Source organism: Anarrhichthys ocellatus, unplaced genomic scaffold, assembly GCF_004355925.1.
Source record: "Anarrhichthys ocellatus isolate YVR2014 unplaced genomic scaffold, GSC_Weel_1.0 scaffold9, whole genome shotgun sequence".
NCBI lineage: Eukaryota > Metazoa > Chordata > Actinopteri > Perciformes > Anarhichadidae > Anarrhichthys > Anarrhichthys ocellatus.
Genome location: NW_022280039.1, coordinates 8,220,522 through 8,246,714, shown reverse-complemented (window position 1 = coordinate 8,246,714; position 26,193 = coordinate 8,220,522). Strand labels below are relative to the sequence as shown.

The window sequence follows — 26,193 nt, the reverse complement described above, 5'->3', positions numbered from 1 at the left end:
GGGGGGGGGGTGGCGAAGGGGACAGGGGAGCCGGATCTCACCAGACCTCCTGGACAGGCTCCCTGCCACTGTAGAGAGGGGCAGACAATGGATAAGAACTGCCTGAGCAGTGGAGAACACGTCACACACTAAAACACACTTCCTGCTGAAGATGTGCGTCTAAAATCTAGAAAATCGAAGATTGCTACAATGGTGAGATGGCTGCATTGCTACACTGGCGATTCCAGACTTCTGTGTTTTGAATCCATGGCTGAAATAAGATTTTTATAGTAAGATTAATATAGTACAGATTATTGAACACAGCTTTGTCTGCAGTCCAGACCACACTGGATGAGCAACTAGACGTCCAATTGAATCCTCTCAGTGATTAAATTGATTAGGGCTGACCCCGAATAGTCGACTACTCGATCTAAGGAGCCTGATTCCACCGTTAATCTGTCAGTCCGATCAGCAGTGGGGGAAAATGTGGTCGTGAAACAAAAGATCATTCCAGAATGATCTCGTTCTGCACACCTCAAATCACCAAACTATATCCGGATACTTTGAATGGTCAAAGTTGTTCAGTGTGGCCCAGTTATGTCTGGGCTCATCAGTGTAGGACGGCAGCTTTATCCAAAAACAATCAATCTAATCTATTTCAATTCTATCTACGCGGACACCATCACGATGTCATCTGGGTTATCTCAGCTTGAGCTTGAGTCAATTTATAATAGAAAACCTGCATTTCAAACTGCAGGTGTGGAGTTAGAAAGCTATGGGTGTTCACCAGGCAGGGAGGGTGTAATAAAGATAATCAAGTTGCATTATGGGGGATGTAGAACTCAGCGTTTTTGGACTCATACCAGCGCCTAAAAGTCAGAATATCTCAACTTCTGCCGCTTAGATTTGGACCATTTTTTAAGTTTGTCGCTCACATTTCTCCCAACTTTGTGGAAATGCAATACTAAATCACTGCTGTGGCCCGTTAATGAGAGAGCAGAAAGGACACACTTGGTACTAAAAATGCATCTTGGACCTAATCATAGTGGAGATTTAAAACATATTAAGGACACGTTTGATTGTCTTAACCATGTTTACTGTCATAAGTAATTATTACAGAGCAGGCTGGACAATAAACTGAAACACAATCTGTGACATGTATGTGGAGAGGAAGTAAAATCCCACTCACGGTCACCGACGATGAATTGAAGATGTATTAAGATGCGGAGTGTGAACTGAAAACTGCCTCAGCCTAATCTACACTAGTCTGGATGTATCGGGACACATAAACTCAGTCTGAACCGAAGAGGGGCGAGCTTAAACAGAGGAAACGTCTCTTTAAGCCTCAACGGGACAGACAGGAGAGGTCAATGACAGGGATAGTGACTGAAGGTTTGAGCTTCTGCAGCTTGATAACCCTCAGTACATACCTGCAGTGATGCCTCCTGGCGGCGAGCCAGAACCTGCTCTCACAGCCGTAACACTGGGCTGCCAAATGGTCGGGGTACCAGCGAGTCACCTGTAATGTACAGACTAATCTCAGTTCACAGCTCCCATCGACCATCATCAAGTGTCAAGAGATCTGAAGTCCATAAATGCGAGCTACTTCCCTCCCTGAAATGATCTTGGCCTGGCTGCTCACCTCATTGTCCTGCTTGTCCACCTGCTCCCAGCTGGCCTCGGAGAAAAGCTCTGTGCTGCAGCGCGACAAACAGTTGGGGTCCAGGTTGTACTCAGAGTCTGTCATTGAGGTCTGCATGGAGGGAGACACAGACAATCAGAAGGAGTTCATCATGCTCAAGTTACAGCTTAAAATGTAACCATCCAGATCGGCTGGTTGGTCAGGTTCATGGCCGGCCTGTCAGCATCTTACCACTTCGTCTCCCATGTCTCCGTTGATCCGGTGGGAGCCGGCGTGCTGCTGATTCTCCAGGCGGCTCCACAGTTCCTGCACCTGCTTCTTCAGAGTCTCCACCTCCATCTGGTGTCCCGCCTCGATCTGCCTCAGCCTCTGCTGGATGATGTCCGTGTGCATGGTCAGCCCGTCGTCGTCAAGGTGGCTGCGGGACGGCTGCTCCGGGCTGATGGCGGCCCGGCCCAGCAGGGCGTGGCACCAGCGGTGCTGGGAGCAGCTTCCGCGTGGATGGAGGATCAGGGAGTTGCAGCTCGCTAGGGACACCTGTCGACTCAGAGGAACCCTTTCCACGTTCCCTTTGGCCCAGTGATGTCCTCCACAGGGCTCCCCGTCGGAGCTGTCGCCGTTACAAATCCCCTCCCTGCTGGGGTCAGCACTCACAGACTGAAAGGCACTGACCGAGGGTCGCTTGCAGCCCCCGTTTAAAGTTCTGATAAAGCCATGCTCGCCTGCCTCCAGACCTTTCTCCTTCCTGGAGCAGGGCGGTTGGTTCCTGCCGTCACTGCAGGGCTGACGGGCCGGACAGACGGGTGGCTGTGCTGGTGGCTCCATCCTGCCGCAGGCCTCTTCAGTTAAAGTCTCTGTGGAGCTTTCCATCAGGGAGGCCCTCTTATCCACCTGCTCCACTGGCACGGAGTCACCGTGGTCAGATTCAGAGTCAGGGCAGGTCTCCTCATCCACATCAGGCTCTGGCTCTTCAGGCGACCGGTCCACAAAGCCGTTAGTTATAGTTCTATGGGCTGCAGGCTCCTCCGACTCATCTGAGCCGGACTCACTGGGTCCATGTGCAAGCTCCTCTTGCACAGAAGAGTTCTCTACATCCTGCTTCTCCAGATCCTCTGGGGCCTGAGTCACCTCAGCTGCTTGTTGATCGAGCTCCTCTGCCATCTGTGTGGGCAGAGGGGGAGACACACCCTCCTCATTGGCCTCCATTATACCATTTACTGGATGGTGACCATTAGCAAGCGCTGCTCTCTGTATCTCAGTCCCGTTGACCTCAGCACACTGATCCTCCTCTTCAACTTTTGCTACTTCCTCTGACTCCGTGTTAACGGTGTCAGTGACATGTGTGACAGCGGCACTTCCCTCTCTCTGAACATCTGCTCCCGCCTCCTCCTTAGTGGCTTCCTGAAGGATGTTCTCCATTTGGCCCTCCGCCACGCCCACCGCCACAGAGAGCTCCGCCTCCTTTGCTTCCTCTCCCGTTGCTGCTGTGCTCACAGAGGCTTCCTGTCCGAGCTCAGCGTGCGAGCCCCGGGGCTGCGGGCTGTCCTCCAATTCAGAGTCCACTCCGTCTGGGTAAGGCCCCACTCCATTAGGCCACACCTCCTGGTCCGGGTTGCCCCCTCCCTCGGGCCCCACTGCCATGTTGAGCTCCAGAGATCGCCGGTGGTCTTGCCACTTCTCATTGAGGCTCGGGTCACTGGAGCGGCGGTTAGGAGCCAGAGAGCTTCCCAGCTCACATGCACTGGGCAAGTTGTCGAACGAACGAGTCTTCGTACGTCTGAAGGGCAAACAAAAGAAGAATTATGCTCAGGAAACAACATGTCATTACATAATAATGAGTCAGTGTGTCTATGACGAATCTGCAGCTGCACACACAAGCATTACAAAATGTTTAGTCGACAAACAAATCACGTCAGTCTCATCAAAAAGAAAAATGCATTCAGACCTAGTATCTTTAACTTAGAGCTAGCTAGCCATCATAAATTATGCCATCATTGAAATGAATCAACTTCCTGCTGCTCTTCCTCGATGGTATGACTGTCATGAGACACGAGATAAGTATAGCGTAAAACTGTATCTGTGACTGGGAGGGCCCGAGCAGAGCAAAGTATCTAAGTGGAGTTGAAACGCCCGGCCTGTCTGGATGCGGGAGTCCTCGACCTGTGTTTATCTTACATGAGGGAGGAAGAGAGGGGGGGGTCGGATGCCAGCGTGCCAGGCTCACCTGCCCAGGGGTGCATCCTCAGGGTTGCCACCAGGCACCGGGTAGGGGGCGCAGGAGTCATCTGAGGGGGTGGTGGGGGAGGAGCTGGGCAGGTAGACCGCCGTCCACAGCATCAGGTTGCGTACGTGACACACTGGGTGGAGAACCTGCAACAACAGCTGCAAACTTAGCTCGGTGTCATCAGAAGAGAGAAGGGAAATGACAAATAATAGCAAAATAGCACAAAAACAACAGTAACCATAAGAATCAAAATCTCACAGGTCAAAACAATTAGTGAGAAATCCAAAGAGACATTATGACATGCATGGCTCTGGGGCTCATCTTTCCCACAATGCATTAGAAGACCTTGCTGTCTGAACTTGCAGGATTTGGAAAAGCCTCTTTGTTTTTGTTTTCAATTCCACTGAGACATTTTCTTTAACGTCATTAACTTAAGTTCCTTGTTTGTCTTCAAACCAGAACTAGCAGTAGCCACTTCCTAAAGGACTCAAGGCTCAACACTTAGTGATAGACAGAGGACGTACTGTCTCGGAGTGGGAGGAGTACAGCATGTTCCTCAGTGTGCGGTTTGCCGGTCTCAGCAGGGACCAGACGGAGCAGGTCCGCTCCTGAACGTGGCGGTCCTCCCTCTCCTTGCCGCTGTTACACAGGAAGGTGCCGAACAGACAGGAGTAGGTGTGCTGCACCATTTTCACCTGCATACACACACACACACACAAACACAAACAAACTGACATGTAGCGGCTTGTATACACACTTCAGGTATGATAATAAGAGCCGAGATGCCGGGAGCTTCCTAATACGACTTAAGAACACACCAGACTGGAACTGCATCAGTCGCTCACAATCAGAAAGTGACATGAATACACTTGAAACAGAGGCACTGCTGCACGTGACAGCATTCTGAAGCATCTAACCTCAGGATTCTGTCAGACTTCACTAGTTCTGTTTGACATCAGACACCAAACTTTTACGCACCAGGAAGGCCTCATTAAACTCAAAGGAGCATGGGAACTGCCTCTGCAGCTGGTGAACACAGTCCAGCCACTGCAGGAAGACGGGGCAGCGCTCGTTCAGGTCCTCAGAGTTTTCCCCATGGCCGCAGCGGTCGGCAAACTTGTGGCCGAAGTCAAGCCAATCAGTCTCCACCAAAACCTGGAAGCCCTGCACAAAGACGTCACAAGAAACGGTAGTGTGACACTTTTAGACCAATCACACAGACAGTTTTCTTTTTCACATAAAAACAACAAATGCTCATAAAAGTGAACAATTCTATCCTAGAAGCATTGGAAATATCACATTTATTACATATCGTATGTCAATGTTAGGAGAGTTTACATGGGAACATACCCCCAAAACTAAAATAAAAAATGCTAACAAAGGTCACAAGGGTCCGTGACGGAACTGAAAGAAGAAGAGTCTTCAGTACCTCAATAGTGCGATAGTAAGGGTCCAGCAGCACTTTGGACAAAGCAACAATCTGAGGGGTGCGGTCCCAGCCATCAGAGCAGTGCACCAGAACGGGCCGGTGGTCTCTGTCCACAGCGTTGACCACCAGCAGCGCCGCCTTCAGCAGCAGCGACAGGTGCTGCAGCCACTTGGTGCTCTCCAGTGCAGAAAGCCAGCTGCAGGCACACAAACATCAAACAAGCAAACACATCAGAGGACCTCACACGCCTCAGACACATGCGTTATAAGGACGAGTACATAGCATGGGCTAGTGCCACATACCACAGCATTTACAGCTACATCTAGTTAGCAGCAACATCCCTGACTTTGTATAGCTGAGAGCGCAACCATGATGTAAATGTGTTAGGTAATTTCACTTTCTTAATATTTTCCATCTTAGAAAACAAAGTGTTAACTGATGCAACGTAAAATGGTCCTATGTTGTCCTGATGTAAGCCTGTATTTACATAATGCGTACATATGCACTTATTGTTTTTAAATAACTTTTTTTGGCCAGTTGGGGGAAGCAGAAACAAGCTGCGAACAAACAACATATCAACACTTATTAAGTTGAAAGGTCACACGTGTAAGCAAACATTAATATAATATATCTGACACGTCTGCTAAGTGCTTAACTGTGTTCACCAGCTAGCTGCTAAAGTCCACTGTACACTTCCTGCTCAGCACCAAACGACAGATGGTCATATTCCAAAATATTGCATGACCAGTGGGCGACATGCATACACCTTGACCTACTTACACCTTGACCTACTTACATTATGAGTAAATGTTTCACTTGCCTTATCTTATCTGGGTCATTATGTGTGTTTTGTATCGTCTATAAACACAGGGCGTATGTAAAAGAGACAGATAAGCCTGTAAGTCTACAACTTAGTTCTATCACGCTTTGTAAACTAGCCAGGGGCGTCTCACATGGGGCTTGGCCGGACATACCCCAAAAAATCCAAATGAATGTATCTTTACACGACGGAGGGTAAAATGGAGCAATCAGGCTCAGGATAACCCGGTTGTGATGGATGGATGGATGCTTTGTAAACTGATACAACAATAAGAAAAACTTGTGTAACCTGCTGTTTTTATGCATAAACACCATTAAATGTGCAAAAGGCACTACGAGTAATACTCAAATAAAGAAAGTACAAAGTACATGTACTGTATGTTTGTGTAAAAAAACGCTGGATTAGGATCTAGAGTTGGGGGGATTTTTGTCCTCTGATTGGATCTCTTAAATCTCTTTCAACAACGTCCTCTTAAGCCAGAGTGATTCAGTTATATCACTGTAGCATTGAGTCTGGGAGTGCAGGCAGAAAGAGATCTTCCACTTGGGGTTGGGCCCGGCTTTCTAAATCAGGCCCAGATGTATCGCCAAGGCCAGCTGTGATTACTAGTTACTGACAGTTACAGCAAAGTTTGGAGTTTAATAGTTTTAGCCTGCAGAGCTTTAAAGTTGCGACTATAGGAAGTCAGATGCACTCCTGGAGGCGGAAAGAAACGTACTTGGCTGGATCAGGCATCTGAGTGCAGAGGAAACGCAGAGACTGGAAACTCTTGCGGATGGAGTGGATGTTGGCCATGCCCATAAACACCACCTCACAGTTGGGATAGTACTCTGGAACAGGAGGAAAACAATGGTTAAAGAAAAGAAAGAAAACTAAAGCTGGAGGAGCTTTTCATTTCAGCACACAGAACAATCACATTTGCTGTGAACTGAGCTCCTGAATCCACAGCATCCATTGACCTAAGTCTGCTTGTAACCGGGGACTGAGCCGAGAAGACCTACCTGGGCATTCACAGCCTCCCCCTTTGGCCCTGTTAGCTACGGCAGCAGCGTAGGACCTGGCGTCCAGGATCAGTAACTTGTGGGGCTGTGTGGCCAAAGTCTCCACCTCTGAGCTGTTGGTCATGGAGGATTCTGATATGGACATCAAGCACAGCAAACTGATCTCTCAGTACAGGTTGTATGAATGCAGGGCTTCATTATCACAATCAAGAAGTGCAGAAGACATGAATAAGTCTCATCCAGGCACAACCATCAGAATCTAAACAGTTAAGTGTGAGTTTGTTTACATCTGCTGCTTCAGACCAGCCCCAACAGGCCGCATTGCACAACAGCATCTGCTGTTCATGCAGACAGCAAGATATTGTGGTAACATCCATCTGTAGGTGGTGGTAGGGGTGTGTGTGTGTGTGTGTCAGTCAGTGAGAGGGCGAGTGAGGCTGACTGAGTGTGAGCCTCTCACCAAAGTCGGTGTCGGGCAGGTCAGTGCCGTTGGTGTAGCCGCCGTTAGACAGGTGTTTGCGGGAGCTTCCGTCCACGGCACAGGCCTTGGCGATGGACTGGACCAGGTGCTCGTCATCAGCGTTCCTCCAGCCCCACCAGCTGACCTCTGGCTGACCGCAGCGGGCGATCACAGCTCCGGTGGTCTGGTGCCTGTGTGTGGAGGGGACCGGGGAGAAGTTAGCCAAAACACAAGAGAAACGAAGAGAAGACTATGGTGGTTTATTTCACCTGGGAACTAATCTTATTTACAGGAAGAAAATACTATTTGCTGCTACAGTATGTGGGTTATGACATCATTTACCATCTATCCATTTCTCTTGCCAAGACAAAAAAGGTGGCCAAACTTTCTCTCATATTTCTGGTTTGAGTAGTTTCCAAAAAACAAAAATCAAAGGTTCTCGAGCACCGTTTGTTAAATACAACTGCAATAATAATTCACTGTAGCCGTGACGCAGTGTGTTTCACAGGTTAATAAGTCAGTGGTGTTGTCCATGTTGACAAACTCTGAATAGAGCCAAATTGACAAATATAGCCTGGAGGGAATAATCCATTAGTTAATTAGCTGTATGCTGTGTGTTTTTCAAACAAAAGTAAACTCTGTCCACAGTGACACAGATAAAGATGCCATCTGAAGATGGTTTAATTCCTTTCACAAACAGAATCCAAAGATGCCAATCAGCTCAAAAAGAAAGAAGGCTTTTTATTGCCGCGTGGCTGTTCACAAGTTTGACCTTCTACCTCGATTCAAACACACCGACCTATAAACCACAGCAGGAAACCTCTTCCAGGAGCGGAAGGCTGCCACATTCTCCAGCTCCTTGTCAGTGATCCAGGCTGGCACCAGGAGCTGCTGAGGATAGCTGGGGCAAAGCCTGGCAGAGCAGATGGGAGAGGGAGAGCAAAAAGATTCAACAAAAACAAAGTGGGAGCACCAAAGGGCCGTGGTGGCTCAACTAAAGTCTCAGTCTACAGACACCTAATCCTGGGCCGGGCTCTTATCAGCCCAGGGTGCAGCACCAGTGGAGTACAATAACACAAACACCCACTGTCTAACACACACACACACCGACTTGTGCCGTTTGCCAATAAAAGCAAAGAACTGATTTATCTTCTCGCTGGGAGTGATGGGAAATAAAAACAGCAGCAGGCATCCTGAATGAGAGCCATTACCTGAACTTGCTGTTGATGTCAGATATCCTCCAGGCGTTCTGTGTGTCAAAGCCCATCCTCTCAACCTCGTTCTTGAACCAGGAAGTCACGTGTTCGCCTACAGAGAGCGGAGAAGTCTGATAAGACCGGAGCGGGGAGCAGAGGTTCTACCGGGGGTTACGCGAGGACGTGCGAGCGATAGTCGGGTACCTGGTCTGCACAGCTCGCCGGGCTGCTCCTTCTCGCCAGCGTACACCTCCATGCACCAGGCGTGGAAGGCGAAGGAGAAGAGGTTCTCCAGGCGAGAGGGAGGGCGCACTACTGCATTCAGGCGTTTCAACCATTCCTGACACTGCTCAAAGGTGGAGAACTGACACCTGTGGATCAAACGCAAAAGCCATCATTACACCTGGATCAAGCTACAACATATTATCAAAGCGCAGGGCTGCTACTTCAAAATTGATATCTACTTCTGAAAAGACGGGTGAAGTGAAGATAGTGCTGGCGGTACCGGTTACCAACAGGCTCGGTAGCGAGTAGTATTTTACTATTTGTAGAATTAGATTCCAGTCGTGGCTGCAAAGGATTGTTTCCAACTCCTGTGATCCAAACCTTTCTTATAACTCTCGAGCATTGTTGAGTTTAAAATGAATTAAGAAAAGATAATTCACATCACGTTTTTAATCGAATGAATATTCTGCTTCAATCCATATCTGTTGGCGGTTACTCTGTTTCACTGCACACAAAGGGAGGTGCAAGCTATATTTTCATGTGAGAAGGTTGATTTATTAAGAAAACTCCTTTAAATCCAATGAATCGCTTTATTCAAATTGAGGATTTCGTTAGAGTTTTTTAAGGGTGATGATGTCATATGACGGCAGACATTCAAAGCTTTATTTGAAAACCTGAATAGAAGCTTGGACATTTAAAAAAAAAAAAAAAAAAAAAAAAAAAAAAAAAAAAAAAAAAAAAAAAGACATTCGGTTCAGCTCTAGTTGTTTAATCACCTACATTGTACCATTCTTATTTTCTGGTTCAGACGCTGGGTTTTAAAAAGGTTTGGCAGTTTTTGTCCACATTGGATCACTGCTATCACACGAGCTTCACCTTTCATGTGTGATTAACACTAATTAGTCAACTGTGATTAGCGTTGACAGAAAGGGACTTCGCCCAACGCGTTGAAGGGAGACGGACTGCTCGGATATGAACCAGTACAGTTGATGGATCTTTCCACCGTGCTACTGACGGTAACAAACAAACCTCATTCTGTTTCTTGGTGAAGCTGCTCTGTTGGTTTCAGGTAATTCTGGGCCCATCTTGGTCAAACACACAGTTTATAGCTGGAGGATTCCTCCGTTACCTTTGCAGTGTGTGCCATGTTTAAGTGGTAACCATAGCAACCTACTCGTCCTAATTGTAACACCTAAACCATCCTGCGTCTGGACTGCTGTGAGAAATGTCAGAATAAACGCTGGTGATTGAAAGTTATTTGGCATTTTCCTACTTAATTCAAGTTCCCTGTACCTTTAGCAAAGAGGATGTTATAGTAGGAATGACTTTAGGTTGAGGAGGGTATCACTGGTCATACCTGACGACTTTACAGTCCTTACAGGTGACGTGGAGCTGGAACATATCCCGACACTCCGCGCTCTCTATGAGCTGAAGAGGAACCTGTGTGGGGGGGGGGGGGGGAGAGAGAGAGAGAGAGAGAGAGAGAGAGGGAACATCAACTCTACACCCAGTCAGACTTTAAACAGCACAATGAATACGTTACGGACCCAAACGCATGCAGTCAGTACAAGTAGTGTGGCAGATTGCAACTGACAATCCATTTAGTAAATTAGTGGTAGTCTACGGAGAAACTCCTTCACGCAAATAATCAGCAATTTCACGTTTTAATTAAAATATTTAATTGTATGAAAAAAAAAAAAAAAAAAAAAAAAAAACACCTTTCAGACACATGCTGCTAAAACTATACAAGTCACACAGATTACTTGTCCAGGTGCATTCCCATTAATTTTCCCGTCACATCACTCTGAGGTCTGTTAATGTACATTATCTTCTTAACAAAAAACACCCAACACTAGATCCAGAGGAGCCTGTATCTGGATTTCCCGTTCAGCCCAGAGCTACAGTCTTATCTTTAATAGGCAAATATTATCCAAAAGTACAAAACTGTCATGTGCTTATGACTAAGAGCATACTTTGAATACTGCAGGGAAATACCTATGCTGCTTTTCACTAAGCTCCGTTAATTAGCAAAAGAGCGGTGTTCAGCAGCGCAGCGGGGTTTCATAAAAAGGCTCAAGCTGCCGTTCACACACAGTCCAGAGCCGTGCACCATCGGCAGCCAGTCAATTAGCAGGTCAGTCGCTTAAGATTGGCACCTTCGATGCTTGTGTGGTTATATTTTGCCCACCATATTTTTGCACCTGGTGCTAAAACAGGATGAATGATCAGGATTCTACTCCTCCAGCCGGTTAACACACAGGCACACACACACAAGTTACACACACAAGTCAACCACTCCACGTCGTGCAGCTCTGCCGAGTACTTACTGACACCTCACAACAACAACAACTCTATCCAAAACAAAACAGAGAGAAGTTCAATGTAAGTGGTGCACGTTGATGAGGGGGCTTCCGGATGTTTCGAGCATCCTGCTGCCACAACTTAATTCCTGCCCTCTAATCTACATCACAACTCCTCTGCTGCTTGTTAGCAGCCTCTCGCTCTCTGGCGGCACCTCCCACCCCATATGTGCGAGCTCTGACAACTCTGTGATGCATGCAGATGCCTCGTCAAGCCGTCCAAATATGTGTGAAGTTGGCTCTGCTCGTGTGACCATAGGGAGGCTGTGTGTGTGAGCCAAGAACCACGGGGCTCATTAAGGTCCAATTAACCTCTGCAGAACCTGACGGGCAGCCAGAAGACAGCAGGAAGCAGTCAGATGGATGCAACCACCAGAACCACTGCATAAATCCTAGACATATGAAGTTTTCATTAACTTAACAATTACATGTAATCATATGGATCAGTTTGAGGAAATGACAAAATTTGGGATTTGGTACTTGTTCCTGTTTTCAATATGGAAACGAAAATCTTTTTCATACCTTACCTGAAGGGATATATACAAAACAAAAGACTCAGATGGTACATGTTGAACTCAAACAGCTGCACAATAACTTTGCTTTCATGAATCAGGGTAAAAGTATTTTAGTTTGTGTTCTATTTAGTCTGGTTCGGCTTCACAGTGCACAAGTTAAAGCCGACCAAATAATGTAATAGCAGGGACAAAGTTTTTTTCCCCCTAGAACTCGGACAAACTCCTCCTCCAGTTTATCTCAATGCATCTATAAACATCACTATTTTTGAGGACAATATTAAACATATTCTGTATGCTCTCTTTGGCCAGATGGTAGGTAAAACCTACTTCAGCCTGACTTGACTGAAGAAGTCTAGGTCAGACCCCTCCCACTTGGTTTTTACCTGTTTCAATCTTAACAAACACCTGCACAGTCAGCCCTCAATCACCTGCATTTTGGTTCACTTCCTGCAATTGTATCCGATTGTGTTCCCACTGCAATCAAACAGCGTTAGGGTTCAATTAAAACAGACTAAATGTTGGTTTGTGAAAGTGTCCTAAAACTGTCAAAGTTTTGATTTAAACCCGGGCTGGATCCGGATCTGATCTAAGAATAGTTTTGAAATCTAACCAAACCCTAATGGAAGATGTTGGTACTTGACAGTTTTTAATTGTTAAAGACACATTTCAGTCAGTACCAACAAGAGATTGAGGTTTGATAAACATTACTTTTAGCTTTACTTTTCTTATGGTCATCAAATCCCATGAAAAGACTAAAACCAACATGTTGGGCCGTCTGTCAATACTTTCTGGCTCTGGGAAGTTTGTCGATAGCTGTCAGCCCCATTCATTCTTACTGACACAAATCCTTAAAAACTGGTCACAAATATATAATTCAGTAGAATAGATGGGGATTGTAGCTTTTAGCAATTGTAACTAAAGCAGGAGGAAGTTCTGTGCACTTCCTGAGACTATTTAGAGCCCCAGATTGTGTGCACTATTGTGCATTTACAGCTGCAGGATGGCGTATGTGGAACAAATAAACGACACTAGTCGTGTTGTAATGTAAAGTAAAATGTAACCCAGTGCAGTGTCTCACTGTTTTAGTCACTTTGGAACAACACAGACAAAACTTGTTGGTCTTTTCATGGGATTTGTTGACAATAAGAACACTTTTGAATATCACCAGACGGAAGGAAGTGAAACAGCCAGAAGCTTTCCCCATAGCTCATGATTTGTCGTTGCACAACTTTGCTGCTCACACACGTCAGAGAGCAGATTGGTGATCTGAACATAATGTGCTTTTCCAAAGACATTTGGAGTGAGCTTTCTTTGTCAAATTAAGACAAATAATTAGAATAGGATGTAAATAGATTTTGACGGATAGTACAGTTAACATAAGATTGTTTTTTCCCCCAGTACCACTATCCCGTTCAACCCTTCAGTCAACAATATATAGAACAAAGTGGCCACACATGGGCAACAAGGTCAGTCTCTCTTTCTAAACATGGTGAAAAGAGACAGAGAGAGAGAGACACAGACAGAGAGAGACAGACAGAGACAGAAAACGAGAGAGAAAAAGAGAGAGAGAGAGAGAGAGAGAGAGACAGAGAAAGAGAGAGAGACAGACAGAGACAGAGACAGAGAGAAAGAGAAAGAGAGAAAGAGAAAGAGAAAGAGAGAAAGAAGGCGTGACTGTTATGAATCCCCTGTGGAACCACTGCAACCAAGGCAACGGTAAGTGTGGAGAGAAAGCAGAGCGGGCAGCGAGTGTAACAACAGAGGAGAGGCAGTGAGGAGGGGAGGAGAGGAGGTGAGGAGTCACATGTGCTGCCAGTGCAGATCAGCTTTGAATGGTCTGGTCACCACAGCGCTGGCACAATGGCCCCTGACTCTGTCCATTCACAAAGCATTAACACACACACTCTCACCCGGCCTCGAGTGGAGACAAAGTATTTCATTCTTCAGTTATTTAGAGATCTGACCTTGAAGCTCGTCGCTCACTTTTCAAAAGATAACTTACGTTGACAACGGACTCTTTGAACTTGATGTGTAGGCGGTAGTTGGATGTTGCGATGATGGCGTCCTCTGCTCTCCCCACATACTCTGTGAACTCCCCATGCAGCTGAGGAAAGGGCACCTGGCAACAGCAGGAGATACAACATGTCATACAAACACAGCTCACCGGATCTATACACACACACACACACACACAATATATATATATATATATATATATATATATATATATATGGCCATTAGGCTGAAAAACATTAGCGTCTGCAGTACTGAGCAACACAGACATTAAAATAAGCATCTTTTTATTTTTAGATTACAGAGCTTCAGATATCACTTGACTTCTGAGACCGGTCAAACTGAAAGTGAGCTTAAGTCACATGTTGTCACCGTGATTATGTGACTGATTACAAAGGAGAGACTCACCCACGTACAAACACATGACTGCCAGGTTAACTGGTTTTTTTTTTTGTGTTTTTTTTACAGCACAAGATAAGCGGCAACTTCCTCACCTGCATGTCTTGTTCCTCCAGAACGGGGGACTTCTTGGGGAAGATCTGATTGGCCTGGATGCACTCCAAGCTCTGCTGCACCTCCTCCTCCTGCAGAGAAAGAAGGTCAAATAACTCTTTACTGAACTAGTATCCACTTTAACAACCACAACCTTCTTTCAGGCAGATTGTTTTCTTTAGTTTTAATATGGCTTTTAATACATCTGTCCAGGGCCGGCTGAGTAACCCTGCTCCATGTGCATTCACAGCTTTGACAACTAAGCTGCCCAGTAGGAATTGTTTGGGTAGTTAACATTTCACAAAAGATGTCTCAGTAGTCGTTTTGGGGGGGAAATTAAGTGCTACTTCTCCATTTTGTCTAGATTTTCACAGCTTGAATTGGCTTCCACATTAATGTCAGAAGTGTCACACCCCGTGTTGTAACAGGGAGTTGATTTCAAGCCAACTTGACAGGACTGCATTTATGCTGCTTTGCATGGATGTTTCTCCTCCCCGCCCACACTGTAATGTGCAACCCAGGCCAATTGACTATAATCACCCCTTGTGCAACAAGCCACGATATAACAGATGCCAGAGTCGCTCTAAATCTAGCAATTGACATAGTCACTCATTTACACAAGACATGAAATGAAAGGAGAGCCTAAATCAAATGTCTGGTTGGCAAAATCAAATTAGGGACATTTCTTTCATTTAAAGGCAGTTTTCATCAACAGGCTTTCATGGTGGCCAAAATGTTCGAGGTCACGGTAGTCTTATGCAACATATTTCACAGAGGGTGCCCATCGGTGGGGAATGCGAGGCCTGGATATACGAGCATCGTCAGGGATTCTTCCTCAAAGGCAAACTGGTGGGGTGGTGGGGGGGGGGGGGGAATGGCCTTGTGCTGACAGACATCAACAAGAATCTATGGGGCTGTTTGGTCAGGAGAAGAGTTTAGGCCGAACGGTGTGCAAAGAAAGATTAAGGTGGTCGAAAGAGATGGCAGATAACTGACAGCGACAGCTCATGCTGACTCGGCATGAGCCGAGCTGATACACGCAGTGGTCATTGCTGGAGGAGCAGCCGGCTAAGGCCAGCCAGGGGGCAGCCGTCACACAGCAGAATGCCAAGCACACACACACGCGCGCACGCGCGCGCACGCACGCACGCACGCACGCGCGCGCACACACAGTTCAACAGGCAACACACCCGATCCAGTGGTTATATCATGATGCGACAATACAACACGAAAAGCTGCCCTGCTTAGACAGCAGCCTTGAAGGACCTTTGATACTGTTGCAGCTGATTTGACTGTCTGCTCCCTGGTAAACAGAGCTGATTGAAAGGGAAAATCAATGGAGAGTTTCCGATTCTGCAGAATGCATCCAGGTCCACGGGACCCACAGCAGTTACTGTCCGAAGCATGCATGAGCTGAAAGGTACTTTACCATGGCCCCTGCGAAGGAGTGTGGGTCACCCAACGAGGATCTGCTGCCTGGACCAGTCTGTACAGGAGGAACACAGAATGTTGAGAGATGTCAATCATATATGGGGCACAAAGCCATCATCCTCTTATATGTGGTCTGATCACAATTTAATAAATAAAATTCATTATCAAAATACTACATTGGCTATTCTGTCTTGTTATCTGCTATCTGTACTTCTTGTCACACAGCTTATTTTGGGAGGGCATCACTATTGATGACTGGTTTTGAAATTCAATAGTTTTATCTCATAACAAAAGTGTTAATTGACAATCTTGGACAGACGGTTTGCTGAAAATATATATGAAACTTCAAATTAATTACTGTTAACGTTTACATCAACATACAGGGAGATGGTTGTGGTCATGTGGTACAATGTACATACAAGTTTATCTGGGCCTTAGACCCCGACTACAAACTGCAAAGTCATCGATTCGATGACATTACCCATCTTCTCTCTCCACTCATTTCTCTACTGAACACTCTCAAATAAAGGCATCAAAAAGAGCAAATTTTGAGTCTCATCAACCAGATCACTGCATCTACTCCGGATGAAATGAATACCAGGAAATGAGAAACAAAACTAACACCCTTCTCTATACTAACTTGTAGTACATCTGATGGTGTATTTAGACTTCATGCGGACAGACTTTCAAGGAGTTCTCAAGAAAAACAATGCAAGGAGTGGCCGGATTTCGAAGGCTGGTGAAACTGCACAACTACTTTATTTGTGAGATTGCATCAGGATGTGTAAATACTTTCTCAGGGAATGGGTCTAGGCAATGAACTGATTGGGCAGTCATGTTCAAAACATTCAATAGCAAACCAATTCACATGAAAGGACACTACAAGGGAAGGCTTCGGTGAAGCTTATACTCAGTTGCATCAGTTATAGTAAGGAGGGACAAATGTACCGGAGGACACATTTAAAAAGGAACAACAGATGGCTGGAAATGTTATGTTGGTTATGTGATTTAACTTTTAGACTTCAGTTAGACTTACCACAGACAATCAGTAACGGACAATGAGTAGTCCTGATGATCCTGTTTGGAAACTCTCACAAGTAAGACATGGAAATCTGTGAAAATGAAGGCAGATATGCAACTGAATAATAAAGCAAATGGTTTTCCTTACAAACAGCAGACTTTCTCAAGCTACAGAGGCTCTTTTGATTCCCTTGCAAATATAGCTGTACTGGTGGTCAGAGTGGCTCGCATGCGAGCTCAGAGATACCATTTAAACTCAGTTGTGGAATGGAAAAAGGCCAATGGGGTATAGAAGCAAAGGAAATCTACGGTCTAGCCAACATACAGGCATGGTTCAGTCATGCTAACCGGCTATTTAATGTTTACCTTCAAAAAGAAACAAGAACACATTCATGCATAATATACATTTCAAACCCCTGCTGCTAGGTCAACACAAGCTAATGGGAGACATGGTAGATGTACTAGCTTAAAATAAACATTATGTGTGCAGGTAAAGCCAAATTATGTTGATATCATGACAGAATGTCCTTAAAGTGATATCGCCTAACATCTCTTTTTGAATCAGGTAACCTGTTAGAGATCTCTCAGCATACAGGCCCACAAATAGTTGTAAAGGTCAGCTACCCTTGCAGATACTGAAATCTGATCTGAGAGTGTCGGTGAATGAGCACCTCAGCACACCTTTTGGGCAAGATTTACGTTGCCAAAGGGCAGAAAAATTAGACAAAATTCCCACTGCAGAGAAGTCAGACCAGGACGTGGCGTCTGCTTGTGAGAGTGTTGTGAAGTAGCAATGGGGGGGTGTCATTAAGTCACTGACTGACGAGTCCAGCTCTGACTGCTGGTGCTACCTGATAAAGCATATCTGCCACACACACACACACACACACACACACACACACACACACACACACACACACACACACACACACAGCTCTGTTTACCATGACCTGTGTTTATGGCTCAGTGTGGTCCTGAGTTCAGGCTAAACCCCTTAGAGCCTTAACGGTACTCCTGTCCCGTGACACCACGCGTCACAGGCTGCTGCATACGCAAGCAAAATAGCCCCAATCTGCAACCGATGTTAGCAACATTCAAAAAATAAACTGCGTTGACTTTGCTAACTGCAAAAAGTTAGCTTCACTGAATTACATTAACGGTCAGATAGGCACTAAAAAGGATTAACGTTGACGTTAACTTACACAAAAGCATAACGTTGTGTGTTTGGAAATAACAGCGACGTGGGTAAAGAATAAGCTATAACTAGTTATCCCAAAACCGTACTAAACAATTCTGAATCGTCTTACGAGTGATAGCAAACCAAGTGCACTGTAACATATAACGTTAACGTTTTGTAGAAGCCATTTATTAGCAGAGAAAAGTCAGTTAGCTAACGTCAGTTAACTTATGTTAACAGGTTCGTCAGACAAGTTCAAAAAACTAACGTCACCAACATGTCAACATGCAAAAGTAACTAGTTAGCTGGCTAACGTCAACATCACTGATGCCCTTCCTTTTTTTAGAGTAAATTAACGATACCATTAAGCTAGGTTGTCTGCAGCTAACGCTAGCTAACGTCAATAGTTAGCTAAATAGTTAAATTACTGCTAGCAAGCCAACACTTATGTGGATTGAAAGCAGCCGACATTAACGTTTACTGGTAAACAGTGTGGTGTTGTGATCTCATAGTACTTTGGTATTTCCCATTTGTATCTTTGTGGCATAGACCAAGCCAGTAAGCTGGCTAGCTAGCTAACCTTAGCGGGTTTTGCTAGCGCAGCTCTCTGCAAACTGTTTTTGTTGTCATGAGATGGAGGGCGGAACCCAACACGGAGGCCTCTGTCAAACACACCCGAGAAGAACGAGCACAACCGGCGGACTCACCAGAGAAAAAGGAGTGACGAAGAAGTTAAAAAGCCACAGATTCACCCGAAGCCCGTGCAATTACTAACGCAGCAAATAAACCTCGATCGAAATAAGCATTAGTCATATCCGAGCCGAGGCCAGCTTCACTGCGTCCCTCTCAAGCACCGAGCAGTCGTCGCCATCGCCGCGAATTCTTCCAGCCCAAGAACCCTACGTGAGCGAGTGACGTCATCGCGTCAGAGTCAACCCTCTGGGCGAAGGGGGAGGGGCCACAAACACGCATGCGGTACGATCATGTAAACACTGGCCTCGACTGTGAATACAATGGACGTGATTTAGTGTTTTGTAAATCTAGTGACTGCTAATTAAGCAAACAATGTGGAAAAGACTAACTGCTCTAAATATACAAGGATATATCATGTTTTAGATGAATATAGTATGTGTTAGAGGACAGTAAGGTTTTATAGCGGGCTTTGGCATTCATTTAATTGCATTTATCTGTAGTGTGGGTGTTCCTCGCTATAAAGAAATAACACAACACAGCAGGATCTTAAACAATTATGTATTGAATGATGGCTTACATATGCAAATTCATTTCAAAGAGGCTCGGCATACCTTTGTCCATTCTTTAACATTTACTAGCCTGATATTTCAGGGCATTAGACAGTTATTTAAGCCTGCAGGACACTTCTCTTTATTGACTCACAGCTGACTTTCAAATAAAACATTTTCTTTGTGACAAACCCCAAGTGTCAGAGTTGTAAATATTGTTTCTATATTGACAACTCTGAATACAATCATTCAAATGTTGCTATAACCAATTGCCTCATTATTTAGTGACTAATGTCAATTACAAAATAAAAACATCTAATGTGTAGGGCTTTTGTTACTGGGTAACAAAAAGCCCTACACCCCTCTTAAAAACTGCTTTACCACAAGGCATTACTCCTGTGAGGATAATGCATGAGGCATATGATATGGCACAAAATAATCTTGATTTAAGTATTTACCTGAAGGTAAGTTATTGGGTTCGGATTTGACTGAATTCATTGTGACTTTGTGAGAGCCAGATTTATCAGCTGCACCATGCATGGACTTCACTAATGTAAAAAGTCTTTAAGTGCTGATTTAATGTCCCTGTGCAAGAACAACAACACAAAACACAGTCCTATCCCTTGTAATGAGACCAGAATGGATTCGCATGCAAAACAATGAGATGAGCTTTACATGAAGAGATAATGCATTTAAATACATTTCTTTTTCAGTCATATGTCCATGTTACCATGAAAGACAATGAAATCTCCACATTAGAAATGCCACCGCTAATCATACAGTATATTATGCACACAAAAAAATGGTGGTACGAAAACCAGAGAAAAATCTTCTGTGGCTCCAAGAGAAAACCAAAACAGTATTTTAGAGAGCAAAGTCTACTGATCTCAAAATGCAACCCATTAGCCTCATCCTGATAGCTCCAATCTGCACTGTACTTTGACACATCTGTGTAATGAATTACAAAACAGCAACCGCTCTCCCAACAATCCACCACTTGCTGTGAAAGTTGCATTTCCTGTATACACACAACTTCCATAGATCCATTAAATATTTAACGGAGTCATTCTCTACACCACATAATGTTTATCGTAGTCACCACCACCACTGATGAGCGCAACTGTTTCAGTAAAGCTTTAAAAAGCAAGACTACCCTGAGAGAAGGTCTAAAACGTGGGCAAGCTTGCCAGACCAGAACTGGCTTGAATGGGTTTGGTTTATTAAATCTGTACACTCTATTTCAATATAATCAGCACATTTTGTTCCAAGAATGTAAGATATTATTATTTTTTTTTAGTAATCGTGTAATATATATCTCTACATAATACAATCCAAGTTCTCTGAACTATGTAGACATGTGCAAGTGTTTTACTACCAACTTCAACGATACAGTAAAGGCAAAGACTTGTGGACACTAAGTTAGGATAATGTTGATATTTGAAATTTACTTGAGTCCTCACAATTATCAAAATCTAAGTGCTGTAAGTAGTTCATACACGAGGTATTGAATATCTAGTTAACTGTTCTGAGTATAAAATAGAGGCAAAATACATAAAGAACATCTTGCAAGCATGACAAAGAAACTTCTACAGACACGATACACAAGTGGTCAAAGATAATATGAGGGGATACCTGTAACCTTTTGTGTCCTTGAATATAGTCTACTTACAGATTGGATGCTTTCATGTTGATCAGAGGTCATACTGCATCATGCTCTCAGATAGATTTCGCCCACAGGGAGATCAATTCACAGCAGGCAACCTTTCATATCAAACTGCCCAGCTAAACATCAGCTCAGTGCTCAGCGGTTCAGGTGTTTGATCAAGTACGTATATTCTAACTACAATAAATGACCCATTTTGAGAAAGTGCACTCAATCAGGTGTTACCTGTGAGGGGGATCATAATACACACACATATAACGGAATTATTAGCTCCCTATCTCTTCAAACAGCAGCATATTCTTTGTAAAAGACAGATTTTGCTCATTAAAACTCGCCACTTCTGCACGTCCGAGGCATGATACAGAGTACTTTCCCTCCATTGATTCAAATAAGTGTGGGTCATGTTTATGTATAAGAATGAAACGCATGGTCATAGCATGATGTGCATCAACATAATCTGAGGTAAACCAGGTGTGTCTTGGCCTGTTACAGTCTGAGAACCAATGCCTTAGAGGGTCGGAGAGGTAAGTCTGAAATAAATCATGTAAACTGTACTCGTGTGTAGTGAATGTTTCACTTACTACCAAAAGCACAAGGGCCCTAAACTGTAAACCTCAATGATTATACAAAGAAAAAAAGAAAAGAAAACACTAAAAGTACTCTACTCGTTAGATTTAACGTTTCCATTTTTTCATATTTTTTGCAGGGTTTTCAACTTTTTTTTTTTCAGTTGTTTTCGCTCAAGTATAATCACAGGTGACTAACTACAGAGGGTAACAGGGTCAGGTGAGTACCATGCTACATCAGGTTTAGAGAAGGCTATTGCAGACAATTCTACAACATGTACAACCACATTTTATACGTGAGTTACAAATATTTCAAAACATATCACCAAGAAACTAAGTACATACAAGATGTTGAATATTTAGAGTCTTAAAGGACTATCCCTCAGTCAGTATTAGGATTTCATGTTACTTGACTTAAACTGTCCAGTCTTACAGACAAAATCTGAAAAATTGCTATTCAAAAAGTAGCAAATTTGGTCAATGTCTCTTTTCAAATAGTTATAGTGCTTTTAATGGCTTAAGACAGGGGTCTTTTTTTAATCTCACCCAGTGGCAATCAACAGAACTTCAGTGTACATTTTATGACACCATAGCTGCAAAAGTCTTCATGTCAAGTCCAATAGGTAAAACAACAGCTAGTGCTGTCACATATATTTCAAAGTAGTATGCATTATCAAAAACAACAAAAGAAAACAACAAAAAAAACAAATACACAATTATAAATTTTTTTTCAACTCTTCAAGTTCTTGTAGGGAATTCAGCCATATGTTATGTTCTGCGTTCCCATTTCCTATGAGTTATCAGTCTGAGAGGACAGGCCTTCAGGAGCCAGGCTCCGTTCAGGCTTCTATTGGAGACTCTCCTATGTGCCGCGAGGGTCTTCAGCACTAAATACAGTAAAAGGGGACTTAAAACTCCCATTCCAGTGTTTCTTCTCGATTGGCTGCTCTCTCTAGCCTGTGGATGATGTTATTGAGGTTGGCCATTTTCTCATTGCGTCTCTGAGTGCTTCTGTTGAGTTTGGGGCTTTGGAAGGGAGGGAGCTGGTTAGGGTCCAGGCTGTGATTGGTGCTCGTTGAGGGCGGATTGGGCAGCGAGGGCGATATGGGAGCGGAGGAGGAGGGGACGGGGGACACTGACATCATGAGGCCGGGTGAAGATGCAGCAGAGGGGGAGTTGAGGGACACCTCCAGGCTGCTGCGGCAGGGCTCTGACGAAGCCTTGAAGCTGACGGGGTCAACAGGTGACTTCCCGGAGTCTTCCCCCTCGCGCCTGGACTGGATGGTTCTCTGGGGGCCGTCTATGGAGACTGTGCCAGGGTAGAGCCCCTGAGCCTGGCTGCTCATCCCCTCTTCCTGCCTCAGGCTCTGGCCAGCCGAATGGGGCTCGCGGTAGCCAGCGATGGAATCCTCGTGCTCGCTTTTCAACTGTGGGAACTGTACCGCTGTGGAGAAACACTGGACTCTGGACTGTTTCATGGAGCCCTCCTCCCTCTCGTCTTCCTCCTGTTTGACATGAGGCAGTGCGGTGTTGGCGCTAAGAGGAAGGCTGGAGTGGATGTGTCCTGAGAGCTGCTGCAGCCTCCTCTCCTCTCCGTCAGACTGGGGGCTCCGCGTCACTGAGGGGGAGTAGCTGTGGTGCTCGGCATCTGTGTCATTGTCTAGCAGACCCTGCATCAGCACCTCCCGTCGCATCCTGGACCTGCGCACAGACAGACTGTTAGACAGACAAACACTCAAATGTCAGGATATTCAAGTTTTAAATATATATTTCAGGTGTGTAGTTGCAGCTGGAAGTAAATGTATAGTAGTGATGAAAACAAAAGAGGCAGCCATTAGCAGACTATAAAAAGGTCATTGGACTGGCCTGTAGTTGTGGAACCAGTTGATGACGGTGTTTGTTTTGAGTTTGAGCTGGGAGGCCAGTATCTCGATGGTGTTTTGAGAGGGGTAGGGCTCCAGGAGGTAGGCCTTCCTCAGGGCTTCTTTCTCCTCAGCTCCTAGCACCACCCGAGGCTTCTTCACCTGGCTGTAGGGGCACAGGTCCAGCGAGGACAAGGCCGGACTCACACATTCAGAACGAGTGCTAGGCGAGTCGCTGTCCGAGCCGGTGGTCAGCAGCCCGTATCGTCTTTTTAGATAGGCTGAAGGGAAGACAGTGAGATTACGACGTGTAAGGGGATTACAAAACACCAGCACGTTCTCAAACTTGCACTGAAAGATATTACAGTGTACACTCTGGGTCCCCACCTTTCTTCTCCATCTTCTTCATGGCCCTCAGCTTGTCTATGTTGTGTGGATCATTGAGCCACAGCTGCATGCGGACAAACGGCTCCCTGCCTTTCAGGCTGAGTTTGTGCCAGGGTTTGGGCCTGGAGAGCAGGTCAGACACCGAGCCTTGAGTCAGGCCCAGGATGGTCTCCCCGAAAAGACGCTGGCCTGTGGGAAACAAAACATACACAGCAAATGTCGGACTTGCGTCTGAATTCATAAGCAGTGTCGGCTTAACGCCACAGTGTGAACGTCGACCCACCTAGGTTGTTGTCTGTCAGCACCTCCTTGACCTTCTTGGTGATGGCGTAGGTGTCTAGCTCCGAAGACATGGCCACTATCTCTTGGATACCCAGTGGGTTTGTGGGCTGATGCAGGGCCATTAGGCCAGGGGTGGATTTCCCTCCCTCTGGGTGGGGGGGCAATCCCATGCCCAGGCTCTCAGGCTGCTGGTTCTCCTTGCTACTCTCCAGGGAGAGGCTGACGGGCTCAACCAGAGGACTTGGGTGGCTCTCTGCTGGACTAGGAGGCGGGGAGGGCGAGGAATGGGCCGTCACTGGGCTTATATCTGGAGAACGGAGGCATCACAAAAAAAACTGTAAGTCTATAGCCTACATGTAACCAAAGTCCCACTATGTAGGGTTAAATACTGCATCAATGTTTTTTAATTCAGCATTTTTTGATTGCATTATGTGCTTCATGCTTGATGTGAGTGTGTGTGTTAACTGCAGTCTCACCCAGAGCGTGGACGTGGTTCGGGGGCTGGCTGAGGCTCTGGCCTAGCTGGTCCAGTAGCCACAGCTGCATGCGGATGAAGGGCTCCCTGCCTTTCTGGGTCAGCTTGCTCCAGGGTTTGGGCCGAGACAGCATGTCGCTTACGCTGCCCTGAGAAAGCCCCAGCACCTGTGTAATACCATACGGGTTAATATGTCGTACCTACACGTGCTGCTAACAACACATGTGTAAATAATGATTGATTTTCCAAATTGTTACCACACAAGAAAAATATGTTTGCCTCAGTGATACACTTTCAGCAAACAACCACTAGAGGGAAGCAGCACATCATAAATGTTTAGCTTGAGTCTATTCAAATACTGTCAGATGCAGTTTATGGAGATGAAAAAAATCCATGGTGAAGTAGAGTGCTGATGGTTTCTGTGAGTATGATCATAAATGAATTCACTAAGAGAATATGTCTGGACATGAACAAACAAAAAATGTTTTATTAATGTTATTTTTTTCTTCTATATTTTCTTTTCAATACATGGATAAAATCTCAACACACACCTGAATGTGCCAGAAAACTTGGTCAACAGTCAAGTCTTTACAAATATGAATACCTCGAACGGAAAAGTCTCAAGTTGGAGAATCAAGACTCGAACCCTTAATATCATCAAAATAAAATCTGCACCATGAAAGCTAAACGTGTTGATCTACTCCACAGAGGATGTGATAAATAACAAAGGCGTGTAGGAAAACACCCGATGGGATTTTCTGGAAATAAAGACATATTTTCTGGAGCGGAACAAAAAAACCTGATACTTGTACAAACATAGAGAAGCTCAATTCAGGAACAATGCTTATAAAAGGCAGCTTTGTGCATTTCCTCTTCGGCTGCATATTTGTTACAGTGGATGGTTATAATATTTTAGATAGATTTTAACATCTGACTAAAGTAAAATACATTTTTTAATTATGATTTCCTTCATTTTAAGGAACAAACTTATCCAACACTGATACCACCCATTTAAAAAAGTATTCAGATTTTGTTACTGAATCAACCACATTCGACTAATAACAAGATTTAGATGATTGAATTGCAGACACACAGTTGAATACTTATAATAAATCTTACCATCAGAGTCGATTAATCACCACAAAATTCTTACAAGCACACTGTGCCACAAAGGAAATTCCATGATAGATGAAAATCGTACAGACTGGAAAGACGTACGCGTGTGTGACAAATACACAAGTGCTTTAACTCTTTAGCACTTTATTCTTACAGGTTCTTTTTTAAGCTGCCGTGCTGTCAATGTCAAGGACTCTCTTATGGTCTAAGATGGCTGTTGTTTTTGTGATGTTTTTTATTTTACGTTAAGCAACGGACTGTAGCACTGTGCCCAAGTCAAATTCCCCTTCTCGGACTATAAAGTTGACTCTATCTCTAACCACAGTGAGAGCTATTCATGTGCAGAATATAGTGTTGGGGTAAAACTTGTGGCCAGAGTCCCAGAGGTTCCACAAGGACACTCATCCAGGAAGTCACAAAAGATCTCAGCAGAACATCCAAAGAAATGCAGAACTCTCAGCTGAAGACAGTTGATGGCTCCACAATAAGAGAGGGATGGAAAAAATAGGATTCAAAGGAGAGTAGCAAAGTGGAAACCGTTGCTCTCTCACATGCAGAACAGCCCGGAAGGCTTTTAGGATAATGGCCTGAAAGACTCGTAAAAAGTGGAACTTTTC

The 26,193-nt window shown here is 44.9% G+C and overlaps 2 protein-coding genes across 5 annotated transcripts in view; both read right to left on the bottom strand.

Moving 5' to 3' along the window:
• The window catches only part of mtmr3 (myotubularin related protein 3), a 24,852-nt gene extending 5,972 nt beyond the window's left edge, over nt 1–18,880 (bottom strand). The window contains exons 1-20 of one of the 3 annotated variants that reach the window (XM_031848885.1): nt 18,692–18,880; nt 16,824–16,899; nt 15,786–15,842; nt 14,359–14,448; nt 13,854–13,970; nt 10,334–10,416; nt 8,956–9,122; nt 8,767–8,863; nt 8,355–8,468; nt 7,556–7,746; nt 7,096–7,227; nt 6,813–6,924; nt 5,275–5,470; nt 4,824–5,009; nt 4,370–4,540; nt 3,846–3,991; nt 1,853–3,398; nt 1,622–1,732; nt 1,410–1,498; nt 42–68 (exon numbers count right to left, since the gene is read on the bottom strand). In XM_031848885.1, coding sequence (XP_031704745.1) covers nt 42–68; nt 1,410–1,498; nt 1,622–1,732; nt 1,853–3,398; nt 3,846–3,991; nt 4,370–4,540; nt 4,824–5,009; nt 5,275–5,470; nt 6,813–6,924; nt 7,096–7,227; nt 7,556–7,746; nt 8,355–8,468; nt 8,767–8,863; nt 8,956–9,122; nt 10,334–10,416; nt 13,854–13,970; nt 14,359–14,448; nt 15,786–15,788 — 3,578 coding nt within the window. In that variant the 5' untranslated portion in view covers nt 15,789–15,842; nt 16,824–16,899; nt 18,692–18,880. The remainder of the gene's footprint in view (nt 1–41; nt 69–1,409; nt 1,499–1,621; nt 1,733–1,852; nt 3,399–3,845; nt 3,992–4,369; nt 4,541–4,823; nt 5,010–5,274; nt 5,471–6,812; nt 6,925–7,095; nt 7,228–7,555; nt 7,747–8,354; nt 8,469–8,766; nt 8,864–8,955; nt 9,123–10,333; nt 10,417–13,853; nt 13,971–14,358; nt 14,449–15,785; nt 15,843–16,823; nt 16,900–18,691) is intronic. The other 2 variants (XM_031848886.1, XM_031848887.1) reach the window with 2 other exon arrangements.
• Nucleotides 18,881–19,234: 354 nt separating this feature from the next.
• Nucleotides 19,235–26,193, bottom strand: part of cux2b (cut-like homeobox 2b) — a 51,107-nt gene continuing 44,148 nt past the window's right edge. For both annotated transcript variants that reach the window (XM_031849764.1, XM_031849763.1), the window contains 5 exons: nt 24,462–24,627; nt 23,987–24,292; nt 23,704–23,892; nt 23,321–23,597; nt 19,235–23,155 (listed from right to left, as the gene is read on the bottom strand). In XM_031849764.1, coding sequence (XP_031705624.1) covers nt 22,363–23,155; nt 23,321–23,597; nt 23,704–23,892; nt 23,987–24,292; nt 24,462–24,627 — 1,731 coding nt within the window. In that variant the 3' untranslated portion in view covers nt 19,235–22,362. The remainder of the gene's footprint in view (nt 23,156–23,320; nt 23,598–23,703; nt 23,893–23,986; nt 24,293–24,461; nt 24,628–26,193) is intronic.